Consider the following 16638-nt stretch of genomic DNA (forward strand, 5'->3'; position numbering starts at 1 on the left):
ATGGTCTATGTTTACAGTTCTATATATTTCTCTATTTGGTTTTTTTTCTTAATATGTAATATCTTAGTAGTTAGCGAAAAAAATACATTTTTGTGGAAAAATTTGAATAAACGAATAACTAATTACTAGTAATTAAATTTAGGACAAATTTTAGTTAGAAAATTGGTTGTAACCTTATATTAAAATCTTACTCAATATTTTTTTATTTGAGATGAATTTTGACAAATCCACCATCGAATTACATATTTTTCTTATATTCTTCATACTTGTAAAATTTTTAGAAAATTAAATATTAATAGTTATGTTATCAATAAATTTTTTAAATTGCAAGATTTGTAGTTTAAAATTATGCATAAAATATAAACTTATAGATCATATAGTAAATAGTATTTGATTGACACAAAATTTGACATGCGTATTAAGAGTATAAAGAACATGCAATTCAACGGTTAGATTTTCAAAAAAGTAGTAATGTTTATTTTTATTGAGTAAGGCTACAACCAATTTGTAACTAAATATTGTCCTTTTATTTATAATCAAAATTATTTAGAGATATAAAAAATATAATTTTATTTAAAATTTTCAACCATAATAGTTAGTTTGTGGTTGCTTAGCCTAATAGATAGTGTTTTATATATATATATATATTTATATATATATATTTTTTTTTTTTTATATAGTTATATTATATTGATTCATCTAATTTATTAAGTAATATAATGGATTTGTATCTCTTGAGGTTGAGACTATCAGATACTTTTATGGTTAAGTAAAGTTGTATTGAATTACTTTATCTAGGGCATTCATAATCACAAGTAAAGTTGTATCGAATTACCCTGAGTTTTGGGTTAATGCTAACTAGGTCTTAGAAATTTCAAAACAGACTAATTTGGTCCCTAAGATAGAGAAGAGAAAATGACTAATGAGCCTAATAGCATTTAGACTCTTAGGGATTAAGTTGGCATTAGGGATTAAATGTCTTGGATCTAGTTTACATTAGCCAAAATCTTAAGGTAAGTTAATAGAATTTACCCAAAAATATTTAATTCATATGTGTGTGTGTGTAAAAAAAGGCCCCGCTTAACTTTATTGTCTTAGGCTCCATAATATATTGAGCCGACCTTGACTACAAAACCTTGATTCCAACACCTTACCAAAAACCTATTATCTTCAAATTTTCAACTTGTTGCCAATAGAGTAAGTGAGCAAACCCGACCAAATATGTATGGGTTGAGTTAAATTGGGAAAGTTATGCATGTTGGATGATACATAGTTCATAAAATTATAGCAAGAGTCTTGTGGTTGAGTGTTATTGTTGAATATTTATTAGAAATGTTATTATTGACTCTTAGAGGAAAACAAAGGTTTTGAATTGCCATCTCTTGTTGTAACTATCAAATTATTAAAAATATATATATTTTTTATTTCGAAAGTTTAGAGGATTTTTTTTTTTTTTTTTTTTTTTTTACCACCCACTAGTGAGTGTGATGTAGCGGTAGGAATGTCTCCAAAAGACTTATCACTTTGAACAAGTGTGAAGAGGTAGTGAGTTTAAGTTATTGACTCATACTTCTTAATATGCACAAATTATGGTAACGGGGTCGAGTAGTTACATGTCTTGATTTGCGTTAGAGGTACCCATGAGCTTACCAAAAAGTCCAAGTTTTAATGTAACATGTGGCGTGGGGTGATGATTCACACGCAAGCCCCCCTTCTAAAATAAAAGTTTTCTTTTTGTTTTTTAAGGAAGAAAATATAAATTCATGTAAAGTTTAAGATAAAAATAATATTTAAAAAATAGCAAAAATGGCCACAAACTTTGAACTCAAATTATATAAAAAAATTACACTTCCTTTCTTTGTTTTGTTTTAATAGTTTAAGAATGAAAAAAAAAAAAAAAAAAAACCCCTTTTTAAAGTTTAAGAGTTTTCAATAGTTTAAGGAAAAAAAAAAAAAGAATTTTGTAATTTAGGGATGAAAATAAAAATTCATACAAATTTAGGTACAAAAGCAATATTAAAAAAAAAAAAAAAAAAAGGCCACAAAAACCGAAAATTCCATCAGGAGAAAAGAAGCATTTCTCACATTTCTCCCCAAACAAAAACAACAATGGCGATGACACTGATGAGATCAAGCATTCGTCAAAAACTCTCCTCCCAAATCCACCTCTCCAAATCTCTAATCCCAAACTCCCATCTCCCATTCTCTTCCAAGGTCTCAGATCGCATAGTGAAGCTCGCAGCGCTGGACCCAGATGGGAAAAAGCACGAGGTGGTGGGTCTAACCGGTCAGACTCTTCTCAAAGCCTTAACCAACACTGGTCTCATCGATCCTGCCTCTCACAGGCTCGAAGAAATCGACGCTTGTTCAGCTGAGTGTGAAGTCAATATCGCTCAAAAATGGCTCGACATGCTCCCACCTCGCACCTACGATGAGGAGTATATCTTGAAGAGAAGCTCGCGTGCACGTGTTATGAACACGCATTCTCGTCTTGCTTGTCAGGTTGTTCTCACTCCTGAGCTTCAAGGTATGATTGTGGCTGTCCCTGAACCAAAGCCTTGGGATATTCCTTAAGGGGAAAAAGGTTGAAACTCAGATTTGGTTCTTGCTGTTTTCCGTTTTTCAATTCAATAATTTGGAACAAATGACTAAGACTTTGGAATTTCCATCTGGGTTTTTTGTATTTTTGGTTAAAGATCTGTCATTTCAAGAATTATGCGAAATTGGGTATTCCAAGTTTGATTATTTGTTGTGTTTTATGGGTTTTTACAACTTTACATTTTGTAATTACTTGTACTTTGGAGAGCAAATGAGTTAGCTCAACTATTAAAGTCATTTATCATCGAATTAGGGGCTTAGGTTATGGTTAACTCAATTGATAAAGTTTTTTATAATCGAATAGACTGGTTGTGGATTTTGCATATACCAAAGAAAACTCTCTATGGACATTATTATGGAGTGGACATCATAGATTTAAATACTATCGTATCTGTATTAAAAAAAAAAAAAAATTGAGGAATGGTACTTAGACATGGTTGTTCTCACTCCTGAGGTTCAATGTATGGTTGCGGCTGTCCCTGAACCAAAGGCTTGGGATATTCCTTAAAGGAAATGGGTTGAAACTTGAAACCCAGATTTGGTTTCCTGTTGTTTTTGGTTTTTCCATTCAATAATTTCAAACAAAAGATTAAGACTTTGAAAATTTCCCTCTGGGTTTTTTGCTTTTTTGGTTGAAGAACTGGAATTTCGAGATTTATATGAATTTGGGTACCTCCAAGTTTGATTATTTGTTCTGTTTTATATGTTTTTACAACTTTGCATGATGTAATTTCTTGTATGTTATGGAGAGCAAATGAGGAATGGCATTAGGTTCCAGTTAGCTCAATTGTTAAAGTTTTTGATTGTCGAATTATGGATATGGGTTCTAGTTAGCTCAATTGATAAGGTCTCTTATTGCCTATTCCAAAAAAAACCCTTTTGATTTAAGAATTAGCATTTCAAGGTTTTTATGAATTTTGCTATCTCAAAGTTTGATTATTATTATTATTTTCTGTTTTATGAGTTTTTACAACTTTACATGATGTAATTACTTGTACGCTTTGGAGAGGAAATGAGGAATGGTATTGGGTACTAGTTAGCTCAACTTTTAAAGTTGCTTGAACAAGGTATTTGGGTTAGAATTCTACCTATATGGGGGAAAAAAAAGCTATTGGTGTCTTTTCTTGACATTAGAGAGGAAACTTGATTGAGCAGATGTCATAGGTTCAAATACTATCGTGTCTATCATAAAAATGAGGAATGGTACTTAGACATGGTGATTTATGATGTGCTAGCCAATCGGGCGGGTTTAGCTCAAATGGGGTCTTTGTTTTTTAATAATGGGATGGAGGGTGAGGTTATGAGTTCAAGACTAGTGGGCGCATGTCTAACTTACCAATAGACTAAAGAATTGTTGTGGCTCTATGATGTTTTATGTCATTGCTTGGGGATTGTAAGAGTTGGGTCAGAGACTCAGATATTTTAAAATTTTGTTATGGGAACTGAGTAGATAGAGAGAGAGAGAGGCCTCCATTCACTTCAAGCTTTATTTATGGATGGAAACTGCTTTTTTTTTTTTTTTTTTTGAGAAAGTGGATGGAAACTGCTTGATTCGAAAATCTAACTTTTAGTAAGCATAAGAAAATTTGTTTCGCTTCAATTGGCTACAAGTATGGCTGCAAATGTCCAAATCAAATGAATTCATTCCACTCAAACATTTCTGAGGATTTTTTCCCCAGTTTTGTGTTAAAAAATAGGCTAGTACTAATAAATATTTGGGTTTTGTTTTTCTGAAGGAGAATCTAGGTTCTAATCACAACAGAAGCATGATTGCCTTTTTTCCATTATATGTACTTTGTCAAACTGCTTGAGAATGATAGTGGAGTTTCTATATTCTAATACTTAATCAGAAGCAGTTTTTTTCTTTTACAAGATTATTGAGTGGTTTTTAAGATTGATATCATAGTGTAATTCTATTTTGCAATCTTGCTTGTGCGTAGAATGAAAAATCAAACCAGATGAGGAAACTTGAAATCTACTTGTGTTAGAGAGTTTTGGAAGTATATACAAAATGGGTTTTACTAATGTATACCCTTAGGGCATACATTAGTAAACCATTTTAAGAAACTTTTTATGGGAAAACGAAAAAAGTGACTAACTCTTTTGATGGCTTTTTTCAATTTCCTATAAAAAGTTTCCTAAAATGGATGATTGATGTATGCCCTTAGGGCATACATTAACCGGACCCATACAAAATTAGGTAATGATTTTTGTGTTCTATCAATGCTAATTTGATGTCTAAGGCTCAATATATGATCTTTTTTTTTTTTTTTTGATAGGTAAGAAACATGTATATTCAATAAACTGCTAAATGCAAAGTAGCACTAGCAAAACAAACGTACAAGAAAAGAAAGAAAAGCACAAACATAAAAGAAGAACAACACTAAGAACAAAGGAGAAGAGAATTAAGGAAAAAGGAAGATAATCACTAGATGTGAGTCCCTAAGTCCTAACCCAATCAAAAAGAGAACCGGAAAAGAGAGCGAGCATTTGGTCATCGGATCTATCCAAATCCTCAAATGTCCACCAATTGTGTTCCCTTCAAATACACCACATCAAACACAATGGAACTAAATTCCAAATGTGAGATGAATGCTTCCCCAACCAATTCCACCAGCCAAAAAGAAGATCGGAAACCCCACCTGAGGGGACCCAAGAGATCCCAAAGGTTCTAAAGACAAAGCATCACAGCCAATAAGCCTTTCCACAATGTAACAGCAAGTGATCCACTATCTCCCCACAACAACGACACATAATACACCAATCAACGAAGTCACAGCCCTTAAGCCTCAAATTATCTCCTGTGAGAATCCTATTCCAAGCCGTTGTCCAAACAAAGAAAGAGACACGTTGGGGTGCCTTAACCTTCCAAATACCTTTCCAAGGAAAAGCAATGGAAAAAGAACCATGTAACTTGTGATAATATGATCAGATAGAAAAGTCCCCGTTCTTAGTCAACTTCCATCTCATACGATCACCGTCAGTCACAAGAGGTAAATTGGATGCCAAGAGACGGAAAAAATCATCCACCACATCTGCCTCCCAATCATTAGGGCCCCGAATGAAACGAACATCCCAAGTTCTCCCATTCCCCGCTCCTTGACACAACAAAGAAGATTCTATGGAAGTTTCTTTGTTTGTACCAAAAGAGTATAGGATTGGAAAAGCCAAATGGAGAGGAAGATCTCCACACCAACAGTCTGTCCAGAATTTCACTCTATCCCCCACCCCCACCCCCACTTTAAAGTGGACATTTCTACGAAACACTTCCCATCCCATCCGAATATTTCTCCACATACCACACCCATGAACACCACTCCCCAACTTAGAGGTCCATCCCCCCCATTCTTCCTCAAATTTCAAAGCTACCACCCTCCTCTAAAGCCTATTCTCCTCGATCCCAAAACGCCAAAGCCACTTTCCAAGTAAGGCTTTGTTGAAAGTGGTCAACTTCCTAAAGTAGTTGACCACTTTACTAGTTTGCAATTTTTTCCCCTTTATTGATGATAAAAAGTAGTACTCCTACTAGGTTAGTTGACATATATATATATATATATATATATATATATTTATAAAGTTTGACATAGTCTCTTGTTTATGTGGAGCCCGTATTCAAAAATGAAAGCTCCTATGAAAATGAGGTGTGTTCTTGAGTTGATTTTCTAGAACCTACCATCTCTTTGTTTATCTGATTTTCCATTGTGTTATTTCCTCCACCCCTTGTGGGGGAGAAGATGGCCAATGGTTCAAAGACCATTTTGTACAGCAGGTTAGTCAACATGGTGGCAGGATTTAACAATGCATGAAATTAGGCTTATATAAATCTGGACAAAGAGATTGTTTAGTCGCACTTGGAAAGTAGCTTAGATGCATGTTCATGGTAGGTATGTGGAGAAATAGTGGCATGAGTTAGTGATAGTGTGGTCATAGTCCCATGATTCACTCTCCCTGAAGATATGTGCAGAAGAGAAAAATCTGAAAGCTTGTCTTTGTGGTTATGATGCCAAACAGTAACACAGATCCACCTTTGGTAGCAATTAAATTGTTGTTCAGGGGTGTCTGAGCTAGTTCCTGAGGATGTAATAATACTCATCATAATTGTTGTTAGTTATTTATTATCTGGGGAAGGCCCACTAAAAAGAGTACTTTAAGAAATTGAATAAGAGACGAATTTGATGCTTTAAAGTTTTGAGCCTAGGAGTTGGTGCTTTGCTCTATGTTGGTAGCAATGAATCCACCAAGCACAAAGAGACATCAATGCACTTGACAAGACTTGGGACATGTTGGAACTTTGAAGTGAAAGAGGGAGAGAGTTATTTATCTGTTCCTATGAGTCACCTCAGGGATGATATGATGATCAATTGGGTTGTTGTTTTCTTCTGCCTAGATTTTACAGCTGGCCAAATTTTACCCCTATTCACACACTAGGTTGTTCAAATCCTTAAAAATTACGTGCTCACATTAACTATTTCTCTAAACATATTTTCACACAAAAATCTCATCTTGAGCAAAATTAGAGCCCACAGTCAGATATTGACTTTCAAAAAAATGAAAAATTTATTTCTGAACTCAGTTTGTTTGATTTACTGCTGGAGAAACTCTTGAAGTCTGTTGGAGATAAAATTTATGAATTTTTTTTTTTTTTTTGTTTGTTTTATTGGTGATAATGCTTCATTCAAAAATGAAAAATTTTAATTTGGCAGTTGATTGTCTTGTCATGTAACCTGCCCAAATATATTTGCTTTTTCCATAATTCTGTGGGAAGACTATCCAAATAATTTTTTAGCTCATCTATTGGGGGTAGTTCTAATGGGATGATTTGGCTAGACATGGACCTTATAAAGCTTTGGTTTAAAATAGGGAGCATTTGGATTTGCCTTTCATTTAAACCTAAGCTCTGGATTTGGTTAAAAGACCTCTACGCAAATCTTTGGTACCCTGTATGAATACATCAAGAAACACAACCAGCAAGCCTGTCTTGCCCTCCACTAATGTCTTTCGCTTCTCTGAATGTTTCAGTTTTTTCCCCAAACTAAGTTACTTTGATTTTTGTTTCATCTCCGTCTTTCTTTTCTATCTTTTTGGTGTGTGTCCTCTTGAGTAGATCTTGGTTGTTAGTAAGATCCAGTCAATTTAAACTCGTGTTATTCAACTCACTACTATTACTTGTCTTAACTTGATCATCATTCTGATTTTAGGTCCTTTTACTGCTTGTGCTGGCACATCTTATGTTAGTATTTCTTTTCTTTCTTTTCAAATCTTTCCCCAATCACTTGGGGGCATTATTCTTATATTTAAGGATTTCTTTAAAATTTTGGATAAATATTTGTTTTAGTATTGTTTGGAATTGATGATAGTTGTCCATTTGGTGCTGTTATTTTATTCCTTTAGTTTGTGCATAAACCACATAATATGATTTGAGTAATGTTGTTGTATGATTAGCAAACGCATATAGTCCATTTGGAACTGTCTTTCTGAAAATGTTCCGAGGGAATTTCCTTGTTTGTGATGTTAATGAAATTCTGTTATAGATTCTATACTTTAATTTCCCAGCTTATCGACCAATGGTCTATTAAAGCATTGTAATTGTTTGGTATTATGGTTATAATATTATTTTCAGAACAAGATATGATGAGCTATGGAATTAGTATAAATAAATATGATAGATCTGACCAAATGAACTTTAGCTCAAATGAGTGACCTCCTTCCTTTATAAAGACCGAGGTTGAGAAGGATGAGATCAGGAGTTCAGACACGTGCATATGTACATATTTATATGTGTGGGAGATTAATCTGTTACCCATGGAAAAGTTTATCTCCTAGACTTAGTTTCATAATTAGTGTCCCAAAAAGACATGCAATGCGAGCAAACGTGCAAAACACCAAGTTTGCCTTAACAGTTATTTGCCAATTTAATTTTCTCAACCTTGTTGGGCAATCTCTTGTTAAATCAATCATTTTACAAAGCAACGTTTTGGACTAGATTTAAGGTAACAAAGTAAGTGATATCAATGCAAATTAGGTACTCTTTTAACTCTCTGCAAGTTGTTGTGGAATCAAAGTTATATATTTTTGAGGAAAACTCGGTGTCTTCAAGCTTGAGTGATGGTATGATGGTATTTTAAGTTCTGGCTATAAAACCATGAGTCGTTTTGTGCACTTTCTGTTTACAAATGGAATGTTTGAGCGAATTCATAGTGTTAAGGTTCAAACACAAAAACGAGAACAGCACATAGGAAATCAAATCTATGCTTGCAGGGTAAAAGTCATCATGCCAAAGAGTAGATATCGAACTTCAGAAAACACATGCCTACATATCATGAATCAAAAAATTGGCTGGACCTTGCAAAGTTGAAGCAATAGATTAATGTTTTGCACCCCAAGACTGAATTCTTCCTAAAATCTCTTGAAGAAAGGGTTTACACTTGTGCATGGTTATTCTTCGGAGGATCAAAGGCATTCTAAGATATCGTTATATTTGAGAATAAATATCTTAGTTTTCCCATTAACACCATACTTTTTTCAATATTTATATGTAGGCCATACATTTCTCTTTTAAAATTCCAACTCCCTAAAAACTTTCATGAAATGAATTGAAACTGGTTGTTACCAATCCAATGATAATAACAATAAATTAAAAGGAATAAATATATATAAAAAAAAAAACTCTAATCCTCTTACGACTCTTACTGTCACCAATGTTCTGGACCATTAATTACAACTTATTATCTTGGCAAATTGTTTAATGAACGTATATATAAGTTTCGTCTCCTAGGATTTAACAAAACAAAAATATATAGATTCTTCTTCCGGAAAGGAGAGGCCAATGTTGGTTTGGATTTTGTACTTTATTTGCTTAAAGTGAAGAAGAAAATGACTAAAAGCCAATAAACTACGTGAGTCTGGATTAGTGGTTTTTTTTTTTTTTTAAATTTTTTTTATTACTTATTTGCATAGTATTTATTAAAAGATGTAGTCTTGGTAACTTTTTATGTTAAATGTGCGACAAAAAGCTAAAAAATAGCTTTATTTTCAAAAAACTAGTTTTGCTATTTTGTTTCAGAAAGAAAAGGTGAGATAAAAAGCAAAAACCTAAAAGTTAAAAATTAAAATTTTTTGGCTCAACATACACCTAGCATGAAAGACTTATTAAACACCAATTATGATTTACCACCATCACAAATTGTGAAAAAAAATTGACTTTAATTCAATTGAATCCTAGTAATAAAAAAATGCTTGCTCATTTGGTATAATTATTTCCAATTGGTTCATTTTATATAAAAAATAATAAAATGAATAAAAATACAACTATACGTATATAAAAAAAAAAAAAATTTAAAAAAATTATACATAAGAAAAGCCCAATAAAATCAAGTCTTTCGTGGGCCTAGGGCTAAGACAAAACCAGGCCATGCCGAAATGACAAAAACATCACTTCTAAATCCTCAACTCTCCGACTAATTATTAGTTGTAGAATGAAACTATGACCTCTCATATTGAAATTTAGGGCGGTGTCTAACAATATTTCCCGCCCTAATAATTATGTTTAGCTTAAACCAAATAATTTTCCATACCCTCCCAATCCAATCCAATCCAATCCAATCAAATCCATGCCTCCCTATCCTCTCGACCTCTATATAAATACCTCTCTATGTCATGGAAATAAAAAAAAGGAGGAACACGAACACACACAAAAGCAGCAGTTCCACGATCTAGAAAAGCAAGTTACTTACAGCATCTTCAAACTTTGGGTGTTGATTTTACCAAATCAGCTAGCGGCGGAGATCATTGAAGACTTTTTCGTTTTGTGAGCAGAGTTTGACTTGTGCTGCCAGCCTCCCATAATCTATAAAGGGTATGTGTCCAATCTCCAATTATTTTGATCTATATTTTGATTTGGATTTGGATTTTGGGTACCATCTGGCGTTCTATAAATAAATTCCTGTTCTTTTTTCTAAACAAATTGGGTGTTGTTAAATCTTGTTATATGTTGATGTGATATAGATGGAAATTCAACATTTTCGCCACGATCAGCATCCATTGGTCTTCAATGAAGACGAGAGAGGAGGACGTAGTTGTATGGCGTGCAGGGAGCCTGTGTTGGGTCCTAGCTACAGTTGTATAAAATGCAATTGGTACTACCATCATAAATCATGTGCGGAACTACCCCGTGAGTTGCAACATCCCTTGCACCCAAAACATCCTCTTATTCTCTTTGACGAACGGAAATTTCGTAAAGACAAAGAATATAGCAAATGCGAAGTTTGCAAAGAATTTCGTCGGGGATACGCTTATGGATGTTTCCATTGTAACTTTAACATTCACAAAGAGTGTGCTTCCTTACCACTCACCTTAGAATCTGAAGTCCATGACCACCCATTAACACGTATGTGGAAGTCGATAAAGTTTACTTGCGACCTTTGTGGCAAAGAAGGCAATGTGCCCTTTCTTTGTGCCCAATGCAATTTCTGTGTTCATTATAGTTGTGCTTCTTCTTATCTATGCAGAGTCAAAGCTATACGTCACAACCACCCCCTCCATCTCACCTATTCTTCTCGTGATGTACCTCAATCTAATTCCCCATTTTGTCAACTGTGTTAAAAAAGTGGACATAGACTACGGGTTCTACTATTGTTCGAGTTGCGATTATGTTGCCCACCTTAATTGTGCTATGGACGAGAGAAATAGGGAGGACATAAATTTGCTTAAACTTACAGATGGGGAGTCCAGTGAGCTAAAAATTGAAGATTTAGAGCTGGATGAATCTGTTGACTTAGCAACTTACATGGTCAAAAAAATCAATGTAGGTGAGGATGGAATTGAAATTCCCACAGAAATCGAACACTTTAGTCATGAGCATGATTTAAAGCTTTCCGACGAGTTTGAGAATAACAAAAAATGCGATGGGTGTGTACGAGCCATTTTCCCTCCGTTTTACAGATGTGCCAAATGCAATTTCTTTCTTCATAAATCTTGTATTGAATTACCTAGAAAAATGCGACACCCACTTCATCAACACCCACTCACCCTCCTCCCAAAGGCACCTTATTGGAGTAAGTCATTTAAGTGTGATGCTTGTGACCAATCTTGCAATGGCTTCACCTACCATTGTGAGACATGCGAATTTGATCTTGATGTTCAATGTAATTTGATCTTGGAAATCCTTCCCAACAAAGGTCACGAGCATCTTCTTTGCCTCTCCACCACAAGTTATAGTCAGGATTGCGGTAGTTGTGACTCTAAAAGTTCCCAAGATTTCTTTGGACATTCTCAAGTATTCCGTTGTATCACTTGTAAATTTGTATTGGACTTTAAATGTGCTACACTACCACTTACTACAAGGTACAAACAACATGAGCATCCCTTTTCTCTTAGTTATGCTGTCGAAGATAACTCCGGTGACTATTATTGTGATATTTGTGAAGAAGAACGAGACCCAAAGCATTGGTTTTATTATTGTGCAAATTGTAGCTATCCTGCTCATCCTGAATGTATTCTCGGGAACTACCCAAATATTAAGTTTGGAGGTGCTTATACTTTTGACTGTCACCCACAACCACTCACTTTCATTGAGAAAACTAAAGACCACCCTGAATGTAACGAATGTGGCTCTCCCTGCAAAGAGTTTTTCCACCAATGTGCCATGTGTAATTTTAGCATGCACGAACAATCTTTATAGAAATGACAAATGAAATTTTCATTTTCATTTTGTACTACACTTGGTCCACATAATTTTTGTTCTGAGAAATTCGTCAAAAGAGAATGCAGTAGTTATTTTTAATGCTCTTTCATGGCATCATGATTCAGATAGGACATAAATACATTGAACCACCTCATGGTTGTTTGTGTCTTGCTGTACCTTCCCATGTCCTCATTTCTTAGAAATAAGAAGTGTGTAGATTATAGGATTTTTCAAAATTTTAATGTTTTAGGGTACAATATTTAGAATGGAAAGTTGGCGCTTAATGCGGAACATTGAGTTCAGTGATGATGAACAATAATGGAACTAATTGGCAAACTTCAGGTATTTATTATCGATTGTGCCTTTTTCCTCTCTTTTCTGTTTCTATAAAATTCAGACTCCATTCATTTGCTTGATCTCATATTAAATTGTCCATCTTTTCTTCTCCTATATTAGGTGGGTGGCCATTATTTTGAGGAGATAAATGTGCAATTAGATGCAAAACATGAATGCAAAAATTCAACAACATTTCAGTTTATTACATATTTTCATGTTTATCAACATCTATTATGTCATTAGTTTTAGTTATTGTTATTATTGTTGTTACTAGTATTTCTATGAAAGCACGATTATGCATGATTAAAAAGTGCCCTTATCATATATGGTAAGGTTCTTTTCTTAATTCAACAGCACACTACATACTTTGTAAATGTTGATGTTAAGAACATGTTGACTAGGGAGTAATAATTTTTAATAACTTGGCTGGTTGATTTGTATTGTCTAATTGAATGTATTTCTGGGTAATCTTTAAAGCCTTGCTAGGCGTAGAAACTACTTCAACTCTTATTTGATAGATTAAGGTCTTAGTTTAGAAAATGTTAGACGAACCTCCTGTTTTTGAACAATGCCATTGTTGCATAGCACTTTCAAAATTCCAGGCCTTTGTTACTTGTAATTTTGATGTTTTTGTTCTATAACATTCACTATTTATGTCCCTGTTGATCATACTTAGAGAATTTTTTGTTCAATAACAGAGGTTTGCAAGTGTTATAACTATAGTATACACTCAAGGTTATGTTATAGCTGTTGGGGTACTTTTGGGGCAGAAAAAGAAAATGAAAGCTGTTTCTTTCACTCGGTCAGGGGTAATAGTGATTTAATTGATAGTTTTTTGGCAACCTTGGTGTATAACAAGACAGGTATAGATATCACTGATTCTGGCAGAGTATCTCACATTCTGGTTTTTTACAATTTTTAAGAGTAAGCTGACATCAATTCATTGACACAAAATAACATTTTGAGGAAATGGTACTTAGACATGGTGGTTTAGGATGATGTAGCCAATGGGGCTTCTTTCAAACATAACAATGGGATGGAAGGCAAGATCGTGAGATTCGGAGGGGGGGGGGGGGGTGTAAGTTATCAATAAATTAAAGAATTGTGGGATTGTTGTGTTCTATATCATTGCTTGCAGATTGTAAGAATTAGTTCTATATCATTGCTTGCAGACTGTGGAGTTTGGTGTTTAGATCTTTTGGGATCTTTTGGGTCTTGCCAAGATCGGTTGCGGATACTCTATTTGGTTGGTGGAACTAGCCTGGAAAGCATGTGTCTAGCATTTGGAACTTAGCTCCATTATGCTTGATGTGGTGTCTTTGGAGGGATATGGAAAGTTCGGATGACCAGTTATTGGCCTCTTTCAGTGGCTCTTTGTTTGACTGGTCTAGGGCCTGGGGACTCACCTCTAGTGATTCCCTCCCTTTGTTCCTTAGTTCTCTCCTGTATAATTAGTCTCCTCTCCTTTCTCTCTTTTTTCTTTTTTCTCTATCTTTCCAATTGTACCTTTCTATTTGCCTTATGTTTTTCTGCATAAGGTAGTTTCTTCAATATATATCTTTATTACTTATAAAAAAAAAATATGTTGAAAAAATATATTGGGACCTGAGTAGAGAGAGGCCTGCATTCAGTTCAGCTTTATATATAGATGGTACTTGCTTGATCTGAAAACCTAACTTATAGTTAGCACTAGGAAACTCATTTGACTTCAATGGTTACGACTATGGCTGCCAATGTCAGAAGTCGGAACTGTATAAATTCATATCTTGAGCAGGAAAATTAAAGAAAAAATCCCAACCTTTCTGAAATTTTTTACCCCAGTTATGTTTTGGATTATGGGGTAGCAGTATTAAAGTATTGGGTTTTGTTTACTAATGGAGAATCAATTTTCAAATCACAACAGAAGGGACATGTGATTTGATGATTGCCTTTTCCCCATAATAGGTACTATGTCACATTGCTTGAGAGTGAGATCTGAGTTTCTAATATTTAATTAGATGATTTTTTTTTCCTCTTACCAGATTATTGGGTTGTTTTTAAGATTGATATCATAGCGTAAGTCTATTTTGTAGTCTTGCTTGTGTGTGAAATGAAAACTTGAAGCATATAAAGAAAGTTGAAATATACTTGTGTTGGAAACGTTTGGGAATATATGCAACATCTAGTTAATGATTTTTTGTGTTATATCATGCTAAATTGATGTCCAAGACCCATAATATGTTTTTGTTTTGTTTTTTTTTTTTTTTTTTTTTTTATTTGTTTGCATTTTGTTTGATTTGAGGGGGATCCCATTAAATTCTTTCCCCCTGTCCTTGTGATATGTTTTTTATTGGTTTGCATTTTATTTGATTTCAAGGGGATCCCATTGAGTTCTTTCCCCCTCCCCCAATTTGGTTGAAAGACTAGTTTGCAAAGTAAATTATTCAACATGGAAAAAGAGATTATTCAATCACTTGGAAAGTAGCTTAGATACATGTTCATGGTATGTTTGTGGAGCAATAGTGGCATGAGGTGGTGATAATGTGGTCATAGTGACTGTTACTATGAAGCACAACAGATGAATGAAAAAGGGGAGTTTTGAAGCCTTATATCAACAATGATATATATAAAATACATGCAATTGAAAGTTTGGAACTTCTTTAATCCTATGATGGAAGGTAGGGTTAGGGGTTCAAGATTCAGGGGGTGCGTGTGCGTGTGTATAAGTTACCAATCAACTAAAGAATTGTGGGATTATTATGTTCTATGTCATTGCTTGGGGATTGTAAGGTTTGGGTCTGAGTCATGTGGAAAAAATGTTTTGGGATCTGAGTAGAGAGAGCCCTACATTCACTTCAGCTTTATATATAGATGGCAACTGCTTGATTTGAAAACCTAATTTATAGTTAGCACTAGGAAATTCCTTTCACTTCAGTGGGTTGTTAGTATGGCTGCCAATGTCAGAACCGTATGAATTCATTCATTGAACAGGGAAATTTAAAGAAGAAATCCCATTCAAATGTTTCAGAGATTTTTTTGCTCCAGTTGTGTGTTAGATTATAGGATAGTAGTATTAGAACATGTGCAATTAAAAGTTTAAAACTTCTTTAATCCTATGATGCACTCTTTTTTAAGATATATACTAAAGAATAAAATTCTAAAAGCTTTTCTTTGTGGTTGTAATGCCAAAACAGTAATACAGATAACGTTTTTGGTGGTGAATTAAATTGTTGTTCAGGTGTGTATTTAAGTAGTTGCTGAGGATGTAATAATACAGTCATAATTGTTGTTTGTTACTTTGTTATCATCTTTGGAAGGCCCAGTAAAAAGAGTATGTGAAGAAATTGAAGAGGAGAGTAGTTTGATGCTTTAAAGCTTAATGTTGAGCTTAAGAGTTGCTGCTTTGTTCTATGCTGGTGGCAATTCTCATGAATCCACCAAGCACAAAGAGGCATCAATGCACTTGACAAGACCCGGTACATGTTGGAAGCAGAATAGGGATGGAGTATTTATCTTGTCCTATAAGACACCTCAATGATGATACAATGATCAACTGAGTGGTTGTTTTCTTCTTCCCAGATTTATAGTGGGCCAAATTTTACCCATTTTTCACACTAGGTTGTTGAAATCTCTAACATTTGCACTCTCTAACTATTTTTTCTAAGCATCTTTTCACACAACCATCCCACCTTGGGCAAGGTTAGAGCCATAGTCAGATGTTGACTCTCTCTCTCTCTCTCTCTCTCTCTCTCTCTCTCTCTCTCTCTCTCTCTCTCTCTTTTGTATATATCTGTATTCAGTTTGTTTGATTTATTGCTTGAGAAAACTCTTGAAGCCCGTTAGGGATGAAAGTTTTGATTTTATTGCGACTTCTTGGTTGTTGAAAGATTTAGCAAATGAAGAATAAAAACCTTCAATTTGGAAGTTAGGTTGTCTTGTTATTTGACCTGCATGGGTATATTTGCTTATTCCTTAATTTTGTGGTAATACTGTTCAAATAATTTTGTAGCTTAACTATTAGGGGTAGCTCCAATGGAATGATT

General features: G+C 34.2%; 1 protein-coding gene and 1 pseudogene across 1 annotated transcript; both read left to right on the plus strand.

The window, feature by feature from the left end:
• Nucleotides 1-2020: 2020 nt before the first annotated feature.
• LOC126698884 (uncharacterized) lies at nucleotides 2021-2745 on the plus strand. The gene has a single exon (XM_050396388.1). It carries the CDS (start codon nucleotides 2110-2112, stop codon nucleotides 2572-2574), a length of 465 nt encoding a protein of 154 aa, XP_050252345.1. The 5' UTR covers nucleotides 2021-2109; the 3' UTR covers nucleotides 2575-2745.
• A 7534-nt stretch (nucleotides 2746-10279) lies between these two features.
• LOC126698885 (uncharacterized) lies at nucleotides 10280-12314 on the plus strand (annotated as a pseudogene).
• Nucleotides 12315-16638: the final 4324 nt, after the last annotated feature.

The sequence above is a fragment of the Quercus robur genome, chromosome 9, assembly GCF_932294415.1.
Source record: "Quercus robur chromosome 9, dhQueRobu3.1, whole genome shotgun sequence".
NCBI classification, from domain to species: Eukaryota; Viridiplantae; Streptophyta; class Magnoliopsida; order Fagales; family Fagaceae; genus Quercus; species Quercus robur.

Coding starts and splice junctions, on each gene's coding strand:
- LOC126698884 (XM_050396388.1), top strand. CDS start 2,110: ATGGCGATGACACTGATGAGATCAAGCATTCGTCAAAAACTCTCCTCC.